General features: G+C 42.5%; 1 protein-coding gene across 2 annotated transcripts in view; it reads left to right on the top strand.

The window, feature by feature from the left end:
- The first annotated feature begins 2,926 nt into the window (after positions 1-2,926).
- The window catches only part of SMYD1 (SET and MYND domain containing 1), a 36,065-nt gene continuing 13,146 nt past the window's right edge, over positions 2,927-25,845 (top strand). For both annotated transcript variants that reach the window (XM_028122484.2, XM_028122483.2), the window contains exons 1-4: positions 2,927-3,063; positions 18,433-18,609; positions 22,817-23,030; positions 23,971-24,101. In XM_028122484.2, the coding sequence (XP_027978285.1) occupies positions 2,927-3,063; positions 18,433-18,609; positions 22,817-23,030; positions 23,971-24,101 (659 nt within the window). The remainder of the gene's footprint in view (positions 3,064-18,432; positions 18,610-22,816; positions 23,031-23,970; positions 24,102-25,845) is intronic.

The following is a 25,845-nucleotide window of genomic DNA, read 5'->3' as shown; positions in this document are numbered from 1 at the left end:
AAACAACAGAAATTTAGTTCTTACAGTTCTGGAAGCTGAAAGTCTGAGCCAGGGCACCAGCACGGTTGGGTGAAGACTCTCTTCCAGGTCGTTTGTAGTCCTCACATAACAGAAAGGCCTAGGGACCTCTCTGGAGCTTCTTATTCATGAGGGCTCCATGTTCATGATTTAAGCACCTCCTAAAGTCCCCACCTACTAAGACCATTACCTTAGTGGGTGAGGACTTCCAACATTTTGCAATTTGGGATGGGGGTGGAGGGGAGTGAGATACACAAACATTAAGACTACAGGATTAATAATTTATATTTTTTAGGTATAAGAGGTAGTAAACTATATTATGTATGCCATTTCATTTCAGAGTAGCAAAAGGGATGTTATATAATATTTACTAGAATGTGAAATGATAATATTTTATATGTCTCTTTCCTATTGTTGCCATAACAAATTACTTGGTGGCTTAAAATAACATAAATTTATTATCTTACAGGTTGTGGTCCAAAGTCAGAAATGGGATTCACTGGGTTTAAATCAAGGTGTCATCAGGACTGTTCTCCTTCTAGAGGTTCTAGGGGGAGAAGCTGTTCCCTTGCCTTTTCCACTTTCTAGAGACCACCTGCATTTCTTGGTTCATGGCCCATCCCTCCATCTTGAAAGCCAGCAGTATAGTATCTTCAAATGTCTCTCTGACTCTGACCCTCATGCTTTCATTATTACATCTCCTTCTCTGACTCTTACCCCCTGCCATTCTCTCTTATAAGGATTCTTATGATTCCATTGGGCCCACCTGGATAATCCAGGATAATCTCCCTCTCTCAAGATCATTAAGCACATTTGCAAAGTTCCTTTTGTCACGTAAGGTAACATATTCCTGGGTCTAGGGAGTAGGACCTGGACATCTTTGGGGGGGTCTTTATTCTGTCTCTCACACTTTATTTATTTATTTTTTAAAGATTTTATTTATTTGTCAGAGAGAGAGTGAGCACAAAGCAGAGGAAGCTGTAGGCAGAGGAAGCAAACTCCCAGCTAAGCAAGGAGCCCAATGCGAGACTCGATCCTAGGACCCTAGGATCATGACCTGAGCCAAAGGCAGATGCTTAACCGACTGAGCCTCCCAGGCATTCCTATCACACTTTAATATACTTGTTCTGATAAGATTGAGACTCACAGATATAACTAAAGCATTAGGTTTGATGCTCCCTCTCTTTCTGACTTGGGGCAGCTAGATTTCTTTCTTGACCTTGGCTGGGGCTGAATCTGTTCCAGGGCTATGGTGTCTAGAGAACCACCTAATCCCTCCCTGGGTGAGCCACTGGCTCCTGAGGGAAGACGGGTTGCTGCAAGGCCCTGAGTTGCTGGGCAATGTGGGTCCGGGTATTCATTTGAAGCTAACCTGGATTGAAGAGCTCCTTTAAATTCTTTTTTTTTTTTTTCCATTGGGAGCATGTATTACTCTTTGGGGCACCCAACTTTATTTTATTTAATTAATTCTTTTAAAAATTGTTTTATTTTTATTTTATTTTTTTAAATTGAAGTAGCATTGACATGCAATGTTATATTAGTTTCAGGCGTACAATGAAGTGACTTGACAACTCTATATGTTATGCTGTGCTCACAGGTGTACTTACCATCAGTCACCATACAGCGCTATTACAGTACCATTGACTATATTCCCTGCGCTGTATCTTTCATCCCTTTGACTTAATCATTCCATAACTGGAATCCTCTGTCTCTTCTTCCCCTTTTTCCCATCCCCCGACCACTCTCCCCTCTGGCAGCCACTAGTGTGTTCTCTGTATTTGTGGTTCTGTTTCAGCTTTGTTTGGTTGTTTTGTTTTTTAGATTCCACAGTAGGTAAAATCATATGGTATTTGCCTTTTCAACTTTAATAACAGCTGTCTGGCATTAAGAAGAGTGGCATTTAGGGGCACCTGGTGGCTCAGTAGGTAGAACATGTCTTGATCTCGGGGTCGTGAATTCCAGCCCCACATTGGGTGTAGAGTTTACTTAAAAAAAAAAAAGTGACATTTAGGTCAATGGACATTTTAGAATTGCCCCTCCAATGTCCTCATTCCTGGGAAAGAAGAAAGACAGAACATGTTGGTATTTTCCTGGCAGCAGACACATGTTTAAAGGAGATTTGATAAAAAGATAGAAATGAGGGTTTTCATTTTCAAAGCCTGCCTCCTCTCCATAATACAGCGTGCATCCGGCACACCTGCATCATCAGGGAGCTCCCAGACCTCTATGCCCTGGGTAGGGGTGCTGTGGGAACCCCAGGTAGTACTGCAGAAGACGGATGCCCCTTGCAGTCTAAATAATCCTGTTATGTATATACCAAGGGGGTCAGTTTGGCATCTGCTGTATTCTGCAAACAGTCCGCCTTTGGGGGAGGAAGGAGGAGGGATGAGGGGCCCATCACACTTGAGAAAGTATAAGCCTGACAGCTGAGGGTTCCCAGAGCAGCAAGCATCGCCTCTTCTCTTGGACAATTTCAGCTGTCTGCTTTGGATTGACAGAGGCATCTGGCTGCTAAAAATACCCTACTGACCAAGTGCTCCCTATTCTAACTAAAGCTGAGCACAACTGCCATCCAGGACTGAGCTTATTCTTGCAAAGGAACTTTTCAAAGTTTTCAGGCCCAATTCAAGAGGCACACCAGCCCATGGTCATTTTTGCCTTGTCAGCTTTGCTGGGTGATGAACAAGACCCTTGTCAGATCACTGTCTTCTCGGGTGCCCCATTCCCACCTCCAGGAAACGTGACAGTGGGGGAGGTGAGGGCCCAGTGGCTGAGAGGGGGTAGGGAAAGGGGAGGTGCTTGTCCATTTATAGGCTTGCTCTTTGGGATGCTGAAGGTGCTGAAATAGCAAGGACAAGGGACGTGGCTCAGTGTGAAATATCCACCAAGCTTCCTGAAGGACTCTGAGATGACAATAGGGAGAATGGAGAATGTGGAGGTCTTCACTTCTGAGGGCAAGGGCAGGGGTCTGAAGGCCACTAAGGAGTTCTGGGCTGCGGATGTCATCTTCGCCGAGCGGGCTTATTCTGCAGTGGTTTTTGACAGGTATGGAATGTGGGGTGTTGCCGCCTTTTCTCTGTGGTGTGGCTCTAAAAATCCTTTGCTCTCAAAATCATCAGGGAAAGGGATAGAATCCATGTGATCATTTTTAACAAAATGGCACTTCTGACAGCTGCTTTCTGGCATCACTTTTTCTGGAAAGAGTCATTGCTAGTGTGATTTGCTCTGGTCCCTAGGAGGGTTGTAAAGGTGAGCAAAGGCTTTGGGGCACTTTCTCACAGTACTGTTGAACTTGGCTGAGGGGTGTGCTGTGTGTGGGGAGGGCAGCGGGAAGGGGAATGGAAAGGTGGGTGTGGTGCTATAGGAAACAATTTCCTACAGAAGGCTCCATGTTTTTAGCTTCTTGAGTATAATCAATATATTAGAGCATAAAGTAATTGCCAAGACTTTAAAAAAAGCAATTGTAAATATACAAGTAACACTGGAATCCATTTACATTTGAAAAATTAGAATATCACCAATGAAGCTAAAAGCCCTTTTTACCTCTCCCACCCCTAATCCCAATCTTCTCTGTCTTTCCTCAGAGTTAATACCTGTTATGATTTTAATGTGTTTCCTTCTAGAATGTTCTCGTACTATTATATACATATATCTGCATTTATCACAAATGTATAGCTGTAGTTTTTTTTTTTTAACAGACGTGGTATCATACTTCAGATGTCATTCTAGAACTTGCTCTCTTCACTAAACAACGTTTTTGATATATATTCTTATGGGAACTATAAGTTTATAGATAATTCTTTTAAATCCTCAAAGATTTGTTTCTTTTACCCACGTGTAGATCTCTCCATGTTGATCCATATGCTATGTGGATTGCCAATTTTGACTGCTGTAGATATTCCACCCTATAAATACATGAAAACTTATTCATCCACTTCCCTGTTGAGAGACATTTGGTGGTTTCCAGTTTTTCATGAAAACAAACATTTCTGCAATTAAAATCCTTGACCATGCCCACTTGTACACGTGTGATTATTCTCCAGGATATGTGGCTAGAAGAGGAATTGTGCCATAAAGTGTGCTATTTCTATTTTAATAGGCTCTCCAAAGTGGCTGCATTAAATTTACATCCCCATTTCCTCACAACCATGTCTATACTTGACTACCAAACTTTTAAATTAGTATTAAATCTTTATTTAAAAAAAAAACCCAGCCAAGCGATTGAATTGTAACAATATTCTCCAAGCCCAAAGTTGGAGTGACCTGCCTGACATTGATGTGGTCTGAATCAAGATGGCCTCTGATAATCTAGGCTTTGTGGTTGGCTCACTGTACTCACCATCCTGAGAATGGGCACTGCTTTTCAGAGATAATTTGATTAGTATTTAGATTTTCCTTTCTTCCTGTCTACCAGGACCTTCAGGGAGAAGGCAGTGAACAGAGTATATGGCTGACTGTCACCTGTGGAACATAAGGTGCCTGAGGTGACAGTAATACCTCTTCAACGGAAGTTTGTCTTACTTGGTTAATTTACTTGTGTATGGTGTCATGGCTGGAGGTGAGTGTAGTTGAGGAGTCAGTTGAATTCAGAATTAAGATTAAAAAGCTAGAAAACAGAAACTCTGAACCCTGATCTTGGTGCTGCCACTGAATGGCCACATTGCCTTATATAGAATACCTCCATTGGTGCCTCCAGTTCCCTAAAAGCCAATATAGCCAATTAGTATCCCTTTTAAGAGTGTTTGGAGTTGAGTGGGTTTTCCTTTCCATTATAACAGTAAAACTAAGGAAGAAAAAATATATCTTCACACAAAGATACTAACCCTAAACATTGTTGTGTATTTCCTTCCAGCTTATTTTAAAACATAGGTTTCATTTGTACTACACAGCTGGGGTCTTATGATAGAAATGATGATGTTTTACATTTAATAATTTAGCTACTTCTTTGTTACTAAGTTCTCTTCATAAACATAGTATTTAATGGCTGTGTGCTCTCCTACCACTTCTTTATGACTGAACATTTAGGATGTTCACATGTTTTTCTTAACATAAATAAACCATCATTCATTTGAAGTAATAACTACAAAACAACTTTAGTGTACATTTCGGATAACATGCTAGCAAAATGTTATATTATTATTACAGTAATAAAAATTGGGATGATTGAGGTAAATGATCTTTAAAATGATTGAGAAAAATCTAAAAGAGATACTTTTAAAAAGTGATTTTTTTCCCCAAATTTGTCACTTCAAAGATGAGGGGGCTGCTCTTTGGCTGTACCTGGGATAGCCTGGAGAGGCAGCAAAGGAAATCTTTGCCCATTGTTTCCTCCCATTTTAGCCTCCTGGTGAGACTCAGCCACTGTAGATGAGAAACCTGAGTGGGGAGGTAGGACTGAGTCACTCATAAAAGAGGCACATTCTAATCCATGTTATTGCAAGCCAGGCTTTCTGCCCTACCCTCCAAACACAAACACGAGGAAAGATTTTATTTTTAGTTGAGTGCTATATTAAATGAAAATTCTTTCCAACAATACATGGCATATATTGTACATATGAATGTTATGAAGCATAACAATAAATGAATACCCAGGAAACATAACAGTAACTGAACACCCATGAAACCATCATCCTGCTTAACTAGAGCGTGCCATTATATTGCATCTTCTCTATCTTTCCCTATCCAGTCCCCAGCTTGTCACAAAGGTAACTAGTATCTTGAATTTTATGTTATTATTCCCATACATTTGGGTAATAATTTTATCACATGTATACATATTCCTAAACAATATATAATTTAGTTTTTGTGTTTTATTTTTGATCTTTGAAACAATGGTATAATATTACATATGACTTTATGCTACTTGTTTCTTTGACTCAGTGTTAGTTTTATTATTCATCCATATGGTTTTGTATAACTAAGGTGTCAGTTTGTACCACAGTTTATTTTTCCATTCTTCTGCAGGTGGTTGCAATGGACATTTTTCATTTTATTTCTTGGTAAACAGATACATCAGGTGTGTATCCTAGGAGTGGAAATACCCGATCATAATGCATGTGATATTCAGCTTTAAAATATAATGCCATAGTGTGTAAGGTTGACTTGCAAGTTTGCATTGTCTTTGTTAGGATAGACTTAGTTTAGCATTAACAGCAACAACCCAGGCCCTTATAATATAGTCCTTAGTCTGGTTAGGATGTCTTGAATTTTGCTGGTTGGAGAAACAGGTGGTCTCCTTAAAGATAAAGGAGCAAGAATAAAGTAAAGACAATCTTTTTAGGGCTGGCAAATATGTAACACTTGGGCTTCCACGATCCCTGCTAGGTATAGTTAATCAATTGGGCAACTCCTTTCTGAACTCCAACTTAGCATAAGGATTTTTTCTACCAGGGTGCTCCAAGCAGCCCTTACTAATCAATCAAAACTGGCATTTAAAAGAACAGCTATTTGCCATCCCTTTTAGGTGTTTGGTTGGGTGCTGGAAAGGGATGAAGGTGAAGTAGGTGGGTAAAGTCAATTTACCAAGAAACTGTCTTTAATGGACATGGTCCTTTAAAGTGGATGAATCCCCAAGGGTGGTAGATGAACTGTTAAAAGTTTCTCTCGACCCCTCGTGCTCTCTACTCTGAGTGTGCCCAGTTTTCGGGAGGACAGAGAATAGGAGCCTATGATATCTTAGCTTGAATGATCCTGCTTATTTCTACATGAGATTGGACTAATCTGGGAATTCATGATGTTGTCTTGTTCAGATTTTTTAGTTTATTTTAGAAAACGTAGAAATTACAGAAAAATCAAAGTAAGAAAATAAAAATTCTCTGCAAGCTTAACATTCAGATAAAACTACTGTTAATATTCTGGCATATATCCTTATGATTGTTTGTTTTGTTTTGTTTTACTTGAAGTATAATTGGCTCCTTATAATTGTTTTATGCAAATATGATCCATATGAAATATTTTTTTGATCCCAGTGATTTGTAGGTGGGGTGGTGATGGTGGGAGAAACACAACATTAAATGTACACCTTGATGGTAAATTGCTTCCCTAAAATTAACATATTGTATTAAAATATGGGGGGCAGTTTATTTTACAATTAAAGGAATATGACACAGTATAGTATTTTATTAATTCTAAGATACATATTTCATTTTGACATCTCTGAAATTATGATGTATCCTACAATCTGTGGCTCATGGTTTAATTGGGAGCATTTGTTTGTTTCTTAATGATAAAAAAATGATATATTTAATAACTGAAAATGTCTCAGATTCAATGTAATTAATGTACACATTTCTTCCTTTCACAAAAGTGGGTTATTGTGTAACTTCTTTATCTTAAAATATGTTATGAGCAACTTTTCAAACCATTATTATCTTCCTAAAGCATTTTTAATGACTATATAGTATTCCTTTTATTGACTGTTATATATCAGTTTAGCAAGTGCTATATTTTGGATATCAAGGTTGTTTCCTACTTTTCCTAATAGATCTTTCCATACATCTCTGATTATTTGTTAAAGATAAACTCCTAGAAGTGTACATTTTGGATTCAAAAGTCTTAATATAGATTTCCAAATCACCCCACCAAAGAAGATTATACCAGTTTTCTCCACGAGCAATATATCATTTGCCTCCTTATCCCAGCACTGGCCAACACAGAGACCTAACTTTGACTTTTATATTTTCCAACTTCATGTATAAAAACTTATTTTAGTATTATTTTGTTTTCAATCTTTGTATTATTAGAGAGGTGAAAGGTTTTTAAAAAATATATTTATTGTTCATCACCTTCCTTCTTTTATGATTTGTCTATTTTCTATTGATGCCCTCATTTGAAAACTATATGTGTAGCTCATTTGTTTATTACTCCTTGATGTTCAGAACTTCTAAATTGTTTGAATCCTTCTGCATCATTTTGGTTTATTAGCTTTTTTGATTTTACATCTTTTGTAATTCTCAGTTACTTTTATTTTAATTAATTAATCATGTATTTATTTATTAAGTAGGCTCCATGCCCAGTGTGGAGCCCAGTGTGAGGCCTGAATTCACAACCCTGAGATCAAGACCTGAGTTAAGATCAAGAGTTGGATGCTTAACTGACTGAGCCACCCAGGCACCCCTTGTCCTTAGTTACTTTGGACTTTGTTTAATTTTTCATGTCTTTTATTTTAAAAACTATTCATTTTTCTATCTTGCATATATCTTTTAAGATAATATCCAAGCTTAAGTTTCTTTTTTTTTTTAGTTTCTTTTTATTTCAGTTACTTATTGTCATTACATTCTTTCACTTTCCTTTTTATAGCTTTTTTAGTTCATTTTATGTCAAGGGGAATGAGAAGATAAATGGTTTTAGCCTTAAGAGTGACTGAGGCCTTCAGCAAGATTAGATCCTTATCGTTTTTGCTGCTTCATCTTGGAAGGACTCTTCCAGTACTCTGAAGTAGAATCTCTATCCTTTCCAAACCGTAAAATCAGTCGCTTAACCCTATAGACCAAGGTCCATGGGGCACGATTTATCACACTATGAATAAAGTTGTATCACTACCATCACCATCAGTATTGTTATCTTCAAACAAAATCCACAACCAAATAAATTCAGGGCCAATCTGACATAGAATCGGATTTGACCAGGATAGGAATTTAAAGCATGTTTTACAATAATATTGGAGAGCTGCTTCTCCTAAAAGCCATCTACAAATAACGTCTGAACTTTTTTTTTTTTTTTAGTTGACAAAAGGGTGAGAACTGAGCACCTTGAGCAGAAGTTACAGAGTCATATTTCTGGTCAAAATGAAGTGTGGAGGGGGTAGTCTAGTTAGAGCTCAAGCCATCTAAGAACTAAGTAGGCCTTGGAAACCTTTACCTTTAGAGGTACCACCTTATAATATATAAAATGTAGTTTTTACTTACCACTTCTGAATGGATTTTTATAACTTTGCTATTGCAATTGTTACTGATTTCCATTTTGCATTTTTTTTTGGTTTTAAGAAAATTTTGGGACTATTCAAAGGTGTTATGAGTCCCAAACCTTTTCCTGGGTTACCTACAAGCTTTTAGGCCCTTGACACTGAGCCTCTATTGCCTAATGGGAGACCAGGGCTGTCTGGAGATGGAAAGGCTATTTCCAGGGTTGTGTAGTTCCTGATAACAACCTGGCAGAGATGATGTCCATGGGGAGTGGGGCAATAGAGGGGAATTGGGTCATTTGACCCTGAAGATCCCTTCTTGTGTGAGATTCTGTGGGTTGTACGATTTCTTCAGTATATGTGAAGGACTCCAGTGCAGCACCAGAGGGGTGCTAGGCTAATAGAAATGGAGCTTATTCTGATTATTATTTTATTTTAGCATTAAACACAAGAAATGACATGGAAATGGTGCTCGTGAGCACCAAAAATACTATTTGGTGGTTCCTTTTTTTCACAATCCTAGACATCATGAATTTAGAGTACATCTAGCTTTTGGGTTCATGGATCCTTAGCTAGGGAGAGACCTATATTTGGAGGATCAAAGTTTATTTGGATGTGCATCCATGTTTTTTACTTCCAGAGAGAAAGTCTGTAGCTTTCATCACTTTCAAAATCACTTTCAACCCAGAAAAAGGTTGAGACCCATTGAATATATTAAATCCTCTCTTACAGATTGGGAAACAGGCTTAGTCAGGTGACAGGCAGTCCCCAGGTGATATGCAGACGAGTCATAGGGCAGGACTGAGATTCCTGGGATCTTGCCTAGCCATCACTTTTCATTGCCCCCCGACCCCAAGTGGGTCCAACATTGCCTACTTAATTTCTTCTTTTCTTGTCAGTCCCGTTAATAATATTTAGTCGTAATAAAAGAAACGGTACCCATCCATCAATTTCAAAACAATCAGAATCTGGTTCTGGGACCTGAGAAGGGTTAGATCCAGAAACTAATAGGTAAAAAAACAGGAATATACATGTGATTACCCAGGAAGAAAAGTGCCTGTAATAACAAACCAATGTATTTTCTTCCTACCATTGTTGTGACAAATTGCCACAAATTTTAGTGGCTTAAACAACACAAATTTATTACCTTACACTTTTGAAGGTCAGAGATCTAAAATGGGTCTGTAGGGTTATGTTTCCTAGACTTTTCCAGTTTCTACAGGCTGCCTGTATTCCTGGGCTCTATCTTGAAAGCCAGCAGCATTGCATCCTTTCCCCCTCTAACCCCCTGCCTCCTTCTTAAAAGGACCCTTGTAATTACATTAGACCCACCGGGATGCTTCAGGATTATCTCCCCTTCTCGAGGTCCTTATTCGTAATTACATCTGCAAAGTCCCTTCGGCCACGTAGTATAAAATATTCACAGGCCCTAGGGATTAGGACAGTGACATTTTTGGGGGGCTCTCATTCAGCTGATCACAACCAATAAGATGAATTTTCATATTAATCCAATTCATCACAGAAGATGTTAAGGATCAAGGATAGTGGATTTTTACAAAAAATTTCTATAGATAGAAACTGGACTGGCTCCTCACTGATTCTGTTGAAAGAGTTGAAAGTGCACAGGAGATCATGCATACGTGTGTAGGAAAAACCAAATGTAAGAACATAAGAAAAAGTAGAGTACTTTAAAAGAAATTAATGCCAGCCAGGCTTTTTTGAAAATTGGAGAAGTTATGAGCGTCAGATCCACTGGAGACAGCTGGGCTTTTAGCCGCTGTAATTCTATATGGGCCTGTGGGAACACCAGGATTGGCGTGGCGCATCCTCCCAACACACTGTGGCCTTGAAACTGACAACGGCTGGGGGGTGGGTGGGTGGTGAGGGCAACTGGTGCTATAAATGGAAATCATTTAATAAAGGGATTAGGGAAATTCCTGAACAGTTAGTTCAGAAAATGAATGAATCACTGTTTGTTATTCAACAGTATTAAACATTTACACTGGATGTTCAGAAAATAAATGAATCACTGTTTGTTAGTCAACTTACAGTCGTTTAACATTTACACGCGATGTTGAGGATAACCATAGCAGATTTAGAAGTATGTCTTTATTTTGTTTTATATTTAAGTAAGCTCTACACTCACAACGCTGAGATCAAGAGTCGCACGCTCTACCCACTGAGCCAGCCAGGCACCCTTAGGAATATGTCTTTAGTTTGGCACTTTTAGTTGCAGAGGTAAGACACAGTGAAATGTCACATGACCTGTTACGGGCTGTATTGCTAAATTTTATGAAATAATCCTTAAATGCAGAAGTTTGAGAATAATTGCTTTTTCAATATAAATTAAATCAAATGCCAGGTTGTCCCCACAATGATGTCATCTTCAGTCATGTGCATCTGAAGATGTGTTTTGAGCATGGGAAATGGGGTTCCATCACAGTACCAGTGTGGGAAATGCAGACAGGTCTGAGTGGGGTGTGTGAACTTCGTCGTGTGAGTTGTGGCAGAGAAAATCTTGAGAATTGCCACTTTAATATAGAAGAGATGTTAAAAATAAATAGGCAATACCTAGATCTGACCTAAGGAAGCAGTATCACCTAACTTCTTACGCTGAGGTATGTATAGTACAAACATGAATCCAGCAGTGCCCTTACGGGTTGACATAGACCATTTAAAAACAACATTAAGTAGATGCCATGGGGAAAAGGAAAATGAGTCTCCCAACCCTGGGCGTGTGTCTCCTCTCTGCAAAAGTCTTCAGTGGCTCCGCTTTGCCTGCAGAGCAAGGACATACTACTGAGAGTAACATTCCAGGTCCCCCCCCCCCCCCCCCGCCACCGTGTCTGGTCATTGTTCCAGCATTATTTCCCAGTGGGGTGTATCCTATGATCTTGTCAGATAGCTACTCCTGTCTCCTATTCATGGCTGCACCCCCCACATGGACACCTTGACTCAAGCCAGTGCCTCTCCGTGGAAGAACTTGACATTGAGTACAAACTCAGCCTGTGTTTAGAGGGTCAGAACAGTGCCTCCTCCCCTCGTAGATGACTGACTTCCCAGATTCCTCACCTCCCCCACCTCAGTGTCAGTTTGGTCTCCCTCCCTTGAACCCTGCGGCAAGTTACCTGCACTCCTGGATGGCATGCCTTACCTTGCTTATATGTGTTTATGCCTCAGCTGGGGACTGCTTGAAGGCAAGGTTTGTGTCTTGTTAATCTTTAAGGCCCTCTATTACCAAGTTCAATGCACAGCCCATAGTAGATGCCCAATAAATTCTTGCAAAAGGAAGGTAGAGTGGAAGGAACAAGGAAGGAAGGAGAGAAGGAATTGAAAATATTGTAAAATCCTCTGGGTACTCGAAGGATGGGGTGTTCTTTAACACACGCTCCCTTCCCCTCTGCTTTTGAGGGAAGAGCCCCTGGCAGGCCGAGAGTTTTTTTAGCAGTCCAGAAAGCCAGAGTTGTTGGTTCAGTCCTTTCTGGCTGTGTTTTTGGAGGGCTTGTCCACATTGCAGGCACCTTCTCTTTGCATTTATCTGTCCAGTAACTGGTTGTTTCCATACAAGGAGCTGAGCGGCAGCTGCCCATCCAGCCTCTTGACTCTGACAGATGACATAACCCAGGACAGGACTGCAGAGCAAGGAGTGAGTGGGGACCTGCCGGCCAGGGCAAAGCATGCTCAGGGCTGCAGGCAGAGTTCAAAGGTGGGCTTTGACAGCTTCCTTTGTCCTCTGTGCTGGGCACAGTGGCAGGCAGCAGGAACCCCTATAAGAGTAATACCCCTGTGAGAACAGGGATCACTATTCTGTTGTTGTTGTGAAGGTTTAACAAAGGAGAATTGCTTACAGCATCCCTTTGAAAATTACAGTGTTGTGAAAATGGGAGTTAATATCCTCAGAGGAAAAATGGGACTTTCCAGAGGTCGCCTGGCTAAGCCTGGCTGGAAGAAGCATCTTTCTCTTGGAACCCAAAGAGTGGTTTTAGGATTTCCTGTCTTCTGGATACTCTCTCTCTCTCTCTCTCTCTCTCACTGGGGGAAGTAAGTAGGAGGGGAGGTATTTCTGTCAGAGAATTCCCTGCCCCTCCTGCAGGGATTTTCCTCTAGTGGGGAGGTCTTAGTGGATGCTGGAGGCGAGCAGGAGCTCTGAGATCACCTGGCCTGATCCCCTCATGTGACAGATGGGCAGGTGGACCAGGCTGACAGCTCCTGAGCACTCATCTTGTGCAAGGCTCTTTGAGCTGGCTACTTTACATTTCATTTAATCTTTAAAATCACTCAGAGTGGTGGGATTTTGGAACTTCTTTGTAATTTTCTTCTTGCTTGAATTTCTTAAAATAGTAAGCATGTTTCATTAACAAGTAATATTCATCTGTCTAAAAGATTTCAAGATCTAGGTGTTGTTATTCCCATTTTCACATAGGGAAACAAAGGCTCAGAGAGTTTAGGGTACTTTCTTGAGGTCACACAGCTGGTAGCTACTAGAATCAGGAGTTGAACCCAGCTCTGACTGACTCCAGGTCTGACCTTCCATAATACCCATTCTGTCACCAATCAGGGAGATGGACAGCAGAGGAACAGGATTTTTTTTTTTTAATTAAACTCCCCCTTCCAGGGCAACCCCTTCAGGTCCCCTCCCTCCTTGGGAGCTTTGTACTATCACTTTGCTATCATTCAATAAACCTTGCTTTGCTGCCCCCCCAAATAAATAAAAAATAAATTAATAAATTAATAAATTAACTTCCCCTTCCTGCCTGCCTGATACTTTTGTGCATACCCCACCAGAAGGAGCAGGTTTTCTCTCATCTCTGTATTCTTGTTATTCAAAGTTACAGCTCAGCATCATCTAGGAACTTGTTAGAAATGCAGAATCTCAGGCCCCACTCCAGACCTACTGAATTGGAACCTGAGTTTTAACAAGATCTCTGGTGATGTGTATGCACACCCAAGTTCCAGAAGCTCAGCTCTGCTTCAAACACATGCCCCTCCTCCTTCCCAGTTCCAGCCTCATGGCTAAGCCTTAATGGCAGGTGAGGTGATAGAAAGCTCAGCTTCATCTCAAGGAGATCTCAATTAGGAGACAACTCACAATGCTTTTCACCAGGATTTAAAACTTGACTCTAGGTCCTAGCAAAATTGTAGGATGGATTATAAAACAAGTGTGTGAGCCTGTAGAAAATAGTTTGGATAGTTTGGTGGCTAACATTTGGAACCAACTATGAGTTCACTATAAGAAAAAAAATCATGCCAAATTAATCACATTTTCTTTTTATGAGAAGTAATTAAAAATTCATTATAGCAAAGTATTTGTAAAGACTCTTGTGAGACAATATGATGGTGAAATGTTGTTGAACTGGTAGCTGAGTTGATTAAAGGACTGATAACTATATATATAGTGATTGCAGAGGTCTCTCCATTACCCAGTTTGGGGTGAAGTCTTTACACTGTAGAACAGAGGCTCTGTCTCCAGCCTTCTCCTGGTCACAGTGGTTGTTAGTGACTTGGAAGACATGAGGGGCTTTCCACTAGAATTTCTTGTGTACATATTATTGCTGTTGTTCATGGCAGATAGATTATTCTGTAATCAGGCCCCATTAGAAGTATATTAAGTCAGTTCATGGGATCCTGGAGGCAGGCTCCAGGACAGAGCTCTTTGAGCCAGGCTAAGAAAATTTGAGCTTCATAAATAGTGTGGACCAAGGACAGGGCAATTCCAGAGGTCCATCTCCAGGGCAGACAGTAAGGAGGTGTCTGCAGAGAATTTAAAAACAATAACAAGACTGACTTTTAAAAACCTGACTAAAAGATTTGTGTTTTCATTATCACCATGCACCAGCAATTCTAAACAATGTCAAGGATAAAATACTCTTCCTTGGAAAAAAAAATCTACATTGGTCTTAGTTCAAAACAATTGCTGTTGCATAAACTTCAAATTAGCACATTTTAAAATCACATATCCCTCAGTAAATATTGTATTCTTCCTGGAAGTTAATCCGGAGGATTCTCAGTCATCTGGTCGACCCCTAACACCCATGCCCTCCACCATGGGTTTGTTGCAAGAGCAAGTTCTTAAGGTTCATGCTTTAGCTTGCACAGGCCATGGTTCACATCTCCAGCCCCTGTGTGACTATATCTTCCTGAAGTTTGAATATATTAGAAATAAGTAGAGCCCACAAAGATGAAGCAGCAGAACTTCTGTTATTCTAGGTGACTACCTGGAGTTTGTGGTTTTGTTTAAAATGTGAAACAGAGAAATAGTGTGAGAACTGCAAAGGGTAATATTTGGTAGGTGCAAATTTCAGTTTCCACATGAAATATGTCTATGAATGTGAATATATCTGTATGAATAAAAATATGAGGATGTTATGCTTGAATATTCTAAAAATATCAGTTTGGGTATAAAATGGTAGAGCAGTGGGGGTTTGTTCCCTGATGGGCACACCTAGAGCAGATAGGCATGGAGCTCCAGCATGATCATGCTTACTTCTAACTCTCCCCTCTCCAGGCCATTTCCCTTTCTTTTCTGCCTTGGATTTGTATTCCTAGTCTGGGTCCTGATACCCCAGAGGTGGGCATCTGCTCCTCCTTCCCCTTCCCAACCTAAGACTTGCTCTCAGACTTGTAGATGACTTAGGGCTCAACATACCGATAGAAGTGATGGCAGAATGAAAGTTCAAAATGATCTGGACCGTTTGGGATACTATCAGCTAGGGATAAAGGGGAAGGCCCCCACTTCAGGTTAAAAAAATTCAACATCATGAAGAAATTTTGGGGAGTGGTGGATAGGTTCACCGTCTCGGTCATGGTGATGGTTTCACAGGTATGTGCATATGTCAGAGTCTATCAGGTTAAAGATTTTGGTTATATATGTCAGTCATACCTCAAAGCTATTTAAAAAAATGCAGCATCATATGGACACATCGGGGGAAGCTCTACTTGGCTGCAGCACCTTTAAGAGAACTTCTAGTGACTAGATTTGTTATTTGATCTTAAATAACTGTGAATTTTTTGCTGAAAAAGTTAATGGAATCACAATGTCCAGATCCCGGAAATGTGAATAGCACTACACCTGGATGCTATACTCTGTTCTGGGCACCATAATTACAAAGCACTGTGACCCAGAATCCACCCTTGAGTAGCCAGGAGACAGAATTTGGAGCCTCACTGGGCAGGCGAGAATTCTAGCACTGAACCACCAGTGCCCCACTGGACCCTCATTGGGATCCAAATTACTTGGGTTCTTCAGCAGTTCAGTCTCTGCTGAAGAACTTCACATTCCTGCCAGAGAATGCCATCTTGACTTGAGGCAGATGTGAGAAATTCATAGCTTCCCATCTCTAGGGATTTGTTGATACGCCTAAATGGTCAGGGTTCCTGCCCATGTGTTGTGTTCTGCTGGAGTGCTCATAGCAAATGACCTTCTCAAGCAGGGAATACCCTCTGTGGCATAGCTATGATGGGCTGCTAGTGTAATTCTGCCCTTCCTCTCTCATTGGGAAAACTTAAGGGATTGCAGGTGAATGAAGAAGACATTATTATGGGAATAGTCTTGAACCTGCTCTAAACTTGTAAATAACCACCCACCTTCCATGCCTGTATTTCATGATTAATAACAAATTATTAGCAATGCACCTCACAGCAGATGGGGACACAGCAGTGTGTTGAGTTGGCCACCCAGAGACTGAAAACTGGTCTCCAGGAAGCCCAGGACCTAGCTGAGAGCAATAGCCCATGCAGTGCCTTCAGCTTGCCTCTCTACCTGTCTCTGCATTTCTTTTTTTTTTTTTTTTAAAGATTTTATTCATTTATTTGACAGAGAGACAGCGAGAGAGGGAACACAAGCAAGGGGAGTGGGAGAGGGTGAAGCAGGCTCCCCGTGGAGCAGGGAACCCGACCCAGGGCTCGATCTCAGGACCCTGGGATCACGACCTGAGCCAAAGGTAGATGCCTAACGACTGAGCCACCTGGGTGCCCCATATCTCTCCATTCCTTGATACCATCCTGGGACCACAGGGTCTGGCCTTTGAGCTGATCCTTGAGCCTGATGCCCTGGCATTGGCTGCTGGATCTTGCTTGATTGCCCTGCTGCACCCACCTTCCTTTGGCTGCAGGGACCCACTGTGGGCACACTGAGACCAGAATGGGACTGTTGAAGGGACTGGGAGTGTTTAACGTTGAGAGGAGAAATGAAGGGGAGTCATAGCAGCGGCCTTCAAATTCTTGAAGCACTGACCTGCCCAGGTCTGTTCCGCAGGACAAGGATCCAGAGAGCCAAATTAGATGACCAAGTATGTTTCTTGGGAAGGCAAATTCGAGCCTATCACAAGGAGGAAATCTGCCACAATTAGGACTGGCCAACAATGGGCTAACTGTTCTTGGAAGCAGTGTGCTCTTTTTCACTATGGGAATTTCAAAAGGGCATGATCAGGGATGGACACAAGGGGTTTCTGTACTTGTATGTTCTATTGAAAGTTCTTTTTTCAGGTTCTAGAATTCTGTGATTCTAAACGCCCCTGTTTTCCTATACTTTGTGATCCCTCTTTAGACTGTGAACTCCAGCCCAAGTTTACATACCCATTTTTCCCAGGGAGCTCAGTGCTTCTGTGCATACTGCTGAGCTTCTTTTCATCATTTCTCTGCTTCAGTGGCCAGGATTTCTTTTTCCCACGTTGCAGAGATATTGAGATACTGCGCATCATACCAGATTTCACTCGCTCTGAGTTTTAGGTTATGTCTTGAAGTACGTTTCCTTCATGTTAACCTATGCCCTTTTCTGCCTGAAAGACGGCTCTCACCTGGGAGACACGCAGCTCTCTTGGGAACACTGGGGGCTGGAAGCACAGGGTAGGGAATGTCATCTTCCTACACCTCTCTCCCTCTCCCACTGAGTGGGCAGGCACGATCTTCTGTGTCACTGCCACTTGTTCTCTGAGCCAGGAGAATGCAGTGAATGACCTCGCTGACATCAGTGACCTTGTAATTGTTACTCTTGCAAACCACACAGAACTGTGACAAATATCACAACTCGTGGACCTCATTTTGTGTAAAATATATCATGTTTCATGTTCCCTCATATTGTAGATAGTTATGAGTTTTATTCTTCAGGGAAAGGGTCATTGCATTTCAAGAATGAGAAGGTCATGTCACACAGAACACTCCTTCCTATGCCATGGTGCCAGGGACCTGTGGCTTTTGGCGAGGGAACCATGAGGAAGTTTCACCCAGTCCCTTGGCCTGGAAGACTTCCTCGGCTCCTCAGGTGTCTGTTCCAGTGTGTTCCAGGAACACCCCATGGGTCCACTATCAAGCCTCCTCATGCAGGTTCACTTGCCTCTGGTGGCTTGTGTATTCCCAGTGCCTACCACGTATGGGTCATAAATCTACACTTGCTGAGTTAAATTGAAAGGCTTATAAGCAGGGTCTAATAGTGTCTCCCACGTTGGGGCCCAATGTCTAGTGCAGTCCTTTTTTGCTGTGCCACCTCAATCACTTGTTTCTCCCTCCATTTCCAGCCTGGTTAACTTTGTGTGCCATACCTGCTTCAAGAGGCAGGAGAAGCTCCATCGCTGTGGACAGTGCAAGTTTGCCCACTACTGTGACCGCACCTGCCAGAAGGATGCTTGGCTGAACCACAAGAATGAGTGTTCAGCCATCAAGAGATATGGAAAGGTGCCCAATGAGAACATCAGGTCAGAGCTGGGCCCTGGGGTGGTACTTAGGATTCCCAAATGTCAGGTGGGGAAAGGCCTTAGTGATGAGCATTCCCAGGCCCAAGGAGGCCAGGCTGAGCGCAAGTCAGAATAGAGCCTCAAGGAGACTGGAGGGGGCACTTCTGTGTCTGGGAGCCCATCTAGAACTGGGTGTCTGCAGCAGCCATTCCAGTCCACAGCGACTGGCTGGAGCTGGCTACAGACCTATTCTCAATGGCTCCCTAGTGTTTAATTAAAAAAAAAAAATTGATCTGCCAATGTTTAAAAAACTGGGAAATTCCACATTAAAAAAATTAGGATTTCTGGTTTCTATTGAAAAAAAATCTGAAGATTTGGCAAAATGAGCCAGAGCTCAATAGTAGCGGCTACCTTTAAAAAATGAAGAGCTGTTTTAAAAAAAGTTTTTATTTAAATTACAGCTAGTTAGCATAGAGTGTAATATTAGTTTCAAGTGTACAATATAGTGATTCAACACTTCCATCCATCAACCAGTGCTCATCACAACAGGTGCCCTCCTCAGTCCTTATCACACATTTTCCCCATTACCCTCCCTCCCCCTGGTAGCCATCAGTGTGTTCTCTATAGTTATATAGCAGCATATCAGCAATCATCAAATTATGGAAGCAGCCCAGGTGTCCCCTGACTGAAGAATGGACAAGGAAGATGTGATATATATATATATATATATATCACATATATATATGCACATATACAATAGAATATTACACACCCATAGAAAAGAATGAAATCTTGTCTTTTGCAACGACATGGATAGAGCCAGAGAGTATTATCCTAAGTGAAATAAGTCGGAGAAAGACAAATACCATATGATTTCATTCATATGTGGAATTTAAGAAACCAAACAAATGAGCAAAGGGAAAAGAAAGAGAGAAGCAAACCAAGAAAAAATGCAGAGCTTTTCAAGCACCACGGACCACTGGTCCCTGGGCTTGTGCACACTGCCCTCTGCACTCATTACACGCAAAAGGCATTTGCAACAGTTAGTGGCGACCCCGGGTGGCTGTGGCCAGAAATCTCAGGGCCAACACCACCAGGTAGGACTGTGGGTCAGTGCTTGGGAAGTGAGGGTGGAGAGCAGAAGAGATGCGGAAGGTCAAGCTGGGAGCATTTCACTGGGTGTGTAGGGTGTGAAGTTAAAGTACAGAATGGAATCATCATATCCTAGAAATTTTTAAGAAACTACAAAATGAAATGGCTCAGTCAGTCAGCCTCCCCATCCCCCTTAATTCCATCTGTTGAACTCCTGCTTCTTTAAAAAAATGTTCTTTTTGGGGTGCCTGGGTGGCTCAGTTGGTTAAGCATCTGCCTTCGGCTCAGGTCATGATTCCAGGGTGCTGGGATCAAGTGCCTCATCGGGCTCCCTGCTTGGTGGGGAGCCTGCTTCTCCCTCTCCTTCTGACTGCTGCTCCCCCTGCTTGTTAAAATATTTTTAAAAAATGTTCTTTTGTAATTTTATTTTAATTTTTTTAAAAATTCAGCTTTATTGAGGTATAATCGACATAAAAGATTGTTTAAGATATTTAAACTGTACATCATGGTGACTTGATATATGTGTACATTGTGAAAGGATGCCCCCCCATCTAGTTAATTAACACATCTATCACCTGACATATTCATCCTTTTTATTTTTAAGGGAGAACGTTTATGTTCTATTCTCTCAGCAGATTTCAATGGTACAATACGGTGTTATCGACTATAGTCACCATGTTTTATATTAGATCCTCAGACCTTATTCATCTTATAGCTGAAAGTTGGTGCTTTTACTAGCCTCTCCCTGTTTCTTCAACTCCCCAGACCCTGGCAACCACTTTTCTCTGTTTCTCTGAGTTTGACTTCTTTCTTTCTCTTTCTCTTTCTCTTTCTTTTCTTTCTTTCTTTCTTTCTTTCTTTCTTTCTTTCTTTCTTTCTTTCTTTCTTTCTTTCTTTCTTTCTTTCTTTCTTTCTTTTAAGATTTTATTTATTTATTTGAGAGAGAGAATGAGAGAGAGAGAGAGCACATGAGAGGGGGGAGGTCAGAGGGAGAAGCAGACTCTCCGCTGAGCAGGGATCCCAATGTGGGACTCGATCCTGGGACTCCAGGATCATGACCCGAGCCGAAGGCAGTCACCCAACCAACTGAGCCACCCAGGCGCTCTCTTTCTTTCTTTCTTTCTTTCTTTCTTTCTTTCTTTCTTTCTTTCTTTCTTTCTTTCTTTCTTTCTTTCTTTCTTTTCTTTCTTTTCTTTCTTTCTTTCTTTCTCTTTCTTTCTTTCTTTCTTTCTTTCTTTCTTTCTTTCTTTCTTTCTTTCTTTCTTTCTTTTTCTTCCTTCCTTCCTTCCTTCCTTCCTTCCTTCCTTCCTTCCTTCCTTCCTTCCTTCCTTCCTTCCTTTCTTCCTTCCCTCCTTCCTTCCTTCCTTTTCTTTCTTTTTTTCTCTCTCTCTTTCTTTCTTTCTCTCTCTCTCTTTCTCTCTTCCTAAGATACCATATATAGCAGAAACCATGCAGTTTTTGTCTGTGTCTGATTTGTTTCACTTAGCATAATGCCCTCAAGGTCCATCCATGCTGTCTTAAGTGGCAGGATTTTCTTCATTCTCATGGCTGAATAATATTCCATTATGTATGTTTACTGCATCTTTTTTATCCTTTCATCCATTGATGGACACTTAGGTTGTTTCCATATCTTGGCTCTTATGAATCATGCTGCAGTAAACATGGGAGCGCAGATAGCTCTTCACTATCATACTTAGTCTTCAAAGCCCAGAGTAAATGTTACCTTCCATGATGGGGGAGCTCACTAGCTTTATCTGCATAGTCCCACTTCGTAGTTTCTTCTGATACTGAGTTGAAATCTGTTTCACATTTGTCTTTACCCTCTAAACTTTGTGGCCATTTCCCTAATATTTAGAGGTAACAGACACCTTACCCGAGCCTTATTTTCTCCAGTGCTATCCTGAGCTCCATGTGGAGATACCTTAGTTCCCAAGCACCTGGGATCCCCAGCAGGGCATCTTTGCAGAAATGACTCTGTGACCCAAACAAGAGGAGAAGTGGGCCTGTTCTTTGCCAAGGGGGTCCCTCAAGGACTGGATTTGCCTTAGGCCACAAGCCCCTTGAAGGTGCCTGGCCAGTATGCATTCAATGAGTAACTGAGAGTTCCCAAAATGTACCCCAATCATAGGCTTCATCTTGTGGGCCTGGGCTGCCTAACAATTAACAAGGGGACCCTCATTGTCCTCACGATGAAGTGCACCCCTATCTCACACTCAATGCCCTGTGCTCTCCAGGGTTCCCTCCATCCCACCTTGCCTCCACTCCTCCTCCAGAGCCCTGTGCCCCAGCTAGGCCAGCTCCTCCCTGCTTCCTGCATATGCCCAGGCTCTGGCTGCCTCCGAGCCTTTGCTCCTACTATTTACCCACCTAGATTATCTTTCCCACCTCTTTCTCTAATCACTAAGACTATAAATAAGTTCACACACATGTGGACATCCATTACATTACTTTGTCTTCCAAATACCACATCAGGGGATGTGTATTATCTCTCTTGGGGCTAAGTTCAGGGAGGTTCAAATGAATTACCCAGAGTCACACAGTAATTGGAAACAGACTTGAACCCAGGTTGTTAGACTCCTTCTCCAGTGACCATCTCAGTTAGCCATACTATCAGGAGAGACCCAGGCTGCCACACTTCAGTGTCCCTAAACCCCTTTCATGGTCTCACAGACCCCATGTGACCTGGTTCCTGCCCGCCTCTCTGCCTTTATTTGCTCTCTTTTCCTCACTCCCTATACTCCAGCCACCTTGGCCTTCTTGCTGTTTCTCCATTGTGCCAAGCTTATTCCTTCTTCAGGGTCTTTGTACTCACTGCTCCTTTCCCATCTGCACAGAGCCTGCTCCTTCTGTTCATTCCATTTTCAGCTCAAGTGCTCCTCTTCTGTGTCACCTCCCCTGATCACCTTGGCTTCCCTTTCCCAGCCACTCTCTATCATGTTACCCTATTTTATCCTCTGCATAACACTTAACATTAGTTTAAATTTTTAACTTAGGTCTCCCCTACTATAAAAAGCTCCATAATAAAAGAAATTCCGTCTGTATAGTTCAACACTGCCTGGCATGCAGTACGTACTCAGTAAGTGTCTTTGAATGAATGAATGCGCCAGGGCATCCCTAACCCTGCCCCTGTCCACAGACTGGCGGCCCGCATCATGTGGCGGGTGGAGAGAGAGGGCACCGGGCTCACAGAGGGCTGCCTGGTCGCTGTGGATGACCTGCAGAACCACGTGGAGCACTTTGGGGAGGAGGAGCAAAAGGAGCTGCGGGTGGACGTGGACACTTTCTTGCAGTACTGGCCTCCCCAGAGCCAGCAGTTCAGCATGCAGTACATCTCACACATCTTCGGAGTGGTATGGTTCCTCATGATGTGGCGGGGGGGGGGGCAGGGGGCAGCTGGGATTCATCAGCCAAGACATGTTCAGAGGCTGCCAGGGGGAGTGGGGGGGGAGGCTGAGAGAAGGACTAGAGGGGACAGAGGCCTAAAGTAAAGAACTTTCATTGCCTTTCTGTTTTTCTGGCCATGCTTACTAGGAAGTCATTCCCTCCCTCTTGGAAGCTGGCATCCCATGCACAATTTGTTATCTCCAAATGGTAGATTTGGATAGAAATTTACCTTCTTGTTTATCTGCACTTTCTACTTGTTCTCCTGTCCATATCAAAAGCAAAGACCCAATCACCATCCCTTGTTGCCCACCAGTCACTTTGGAAGTAAGACCATTCCTTTTCCCAGATCTGGTGGGCAGGATAATGGAGAGCCTGTAGCCATGGGCTGTGGACATCAGGGAGAGGAGAGGAAGGACTTTTGGAGAGTGCTGCCTTCGTGTAGCAAAGCCAGACCTCTTGTAGCCATAAGAGTCCAAGAGGTGGGGATAGGAGCCTAGTGGATTGGCAGGCTCAGGCCACATAACACCCCCACCCCTACACACACAGACACACTGAGTAAGGCAGAGCAGAGCAGAGAGAGGAACCAAGATAGAGACTGGGGAAGACTCATGTGAGACCCACACAGAAAAAGGGGGAGACTTCTCAGAACGAACATTTCTGTCTTCGGCCTTTGTAGAATAAAGCTACCCTAAACTTCCGAGGTGGCTTTCATTTTAGCAAGTATGGTACTCTCCCAGGGTGCTTATCTTGAGGGTCCTTTGGAGTGACCTGGAGAATAGGAGACTCTCTAAGCATCTCCAGGATGAGACTGAGTCTTCCATTTTCTTGAACTTTCAGCAGCCAGGATGGTGTTCTGTCTTTGATCTATGTGTGTTAACTGACTCTTTCATCTTTTCTTCTGGGTAGATTAGCTGCAATGGCTTCACGCTCAGTGACCAGAGAGGCCTGCAGGCAGTGGGCGTGGGCATCTTCCCCAACCTGGGCTTGGTGAACCACGACTGTTGGCCCAACTGCACTGTCATATTTAACAATGGCAAGTGAGTATGTCTTTAACTGGGGATGGTATGATGGGGATGGGGAGACCTTATGGTGTTTTCTCCACTTGACCTAAACCAAACTATGGAACCTGAACTTGCATGGGTTTTTACTGGGCAGCAAATAGAAATTTCATTTTAGAATCATTGTGGATTGCTTCTCAGCCTTTTGGCTAAGATCAAGTGTAGAATCATTGTGTATGGGAGAAAGGTAATGATGAAGATAGCAAAGAATTCCACATGGGTAATTTCTGAGTCTTTGCATGTTTCTGGAGGCTGCCTAGGTATGTTAGGTAAACCTCTGACTACTGTTTTAAAGCTTGAAGCCTGGGATTATCTATCTAGAGGTCACTGCAGAACAGCATCAGCTGTGAAGGTGCTTGGCAGGAGCATATATTAGCCAAGGTCCCAGCAGAAATCAGAAGGCACACTCAGTTTACCCAAAGAGAATTTAATAACAGGACAATCTACAGAAGTAAGGGTAAAGTTTAAGAAACTAATAAGGAATGGTGAGATGTCCGGAGTTTAGCAATAGTATGAAACCATTACTGCCTCTAGACCTAGAGGGGCAGGTGTACTGTTCCTGCAGCTGGTGAGAGCTGCAGCCATGGGAAAGGTTCCTTTCTTCACCCCCACCCAATAGCTTGGCTGTACTGGTAGAGAAAGCAGCCACTGCTGGATCCATGGTGAGGCAGAGAGGGAGCCAGGAGACTAAATACCCCAACCTCTCTCTCTTCCCACTTTCTGATCTCCTCCCATTGGCCAAACTCCAACCAGAAGTCAGACAGCAAAGGACCCTGAGTGATGAAGCCCTTTAGAAGCCAGTACCCCTCATCTATCACTTCAAAGGCACAGATCAGGGGACAGAAGGACAAAGAATGTGTCTTGGGGGTGGGCACAAGTGGAGAAGTCAGCAAACAGGAAGAGACCCTGTTGTCCATGGCTCAGGGCTGGGGGGATTTGGAGGAACAAGACCTAAGCAGTAGTACTTATTTTGCTCTTAGAGATGAGACAAGTTTTCATGACAGATGCGAGTCATCTCTGAGCCATCAACAATGGGCAGGTTTCCCCCCCAAAACTTCCTGAAAACCAGAGACAATGGTTTCTGGTTCTCAGTCAGGAATCAAGCCTAAACCCCAATCTACAGGGACTCTGATTCCCCTTTTCCTTCCTATTTCTGGAAGCAAGGGCCTGCATGACACCAGGCTCTTGAGCAAGTGAGAAAGTCACTCAAGACAGAGAAGTTTATTTTGGATCCAAATGATAATTTTCCCCCAGCATTTACAGTTCCCTTCCTAAACCTCATGGAATCCTCCTCAGAGGGGCTGTTGTCCCAGGTTAGCCTGGTTGCTGAGGATCAAATTTAGCCACATATGGGGCTGGTCTTTCAGGATGCCACTCCCCCAAGCAGTGGTGACCCAGGGCTCCCCTTGTCACTGCACGTGACAGCCACAGGAGCCTGGGAGCCCTTTCTTCAGATCATTTCTGGTGTCTGCTCTGGCTTTGCACCCACTAATTTTGAGCAGCCACATTTTACCTGGCTTCTTGGCTGTTGTGCAAGAGAAGGTGACTTTGCAGTCACAGCCTGGCTGCCTGCCATAATGGAAAGAACCCAATTCTAACCCCAACAAATTTTATATACGACCTGTGTGACCTAACCAATTTCCACACACAGTTCACACAGCCCCCAAGATAGACATCAAAGAGGCAACACTTATTTGGCCAAGATGCTTCTGAGTGAGATAAC

This window comes from Eumetopias jubatus, unplaced genomic scaffold (assembly GCF_037043125.1).
Source record: "Eumetopias jubatus isolate StellerSeaLion01/CBP00866 unplaced genomic scaffold, mEumJub1_p1.0 scaffold_9, whole genome shotgun sequence".
Classification (NCBI taxonomy): Eukaryota; Metazoa; Chordata; class Mammalia; order Carnivora; family Otariidae; genus Eumetopias; species Eumetopias jubatus.
Note: the sequence above shows the minus strand (reverse complement) of the source record. Positions and strands in the feature narration are given on the sequence as shown.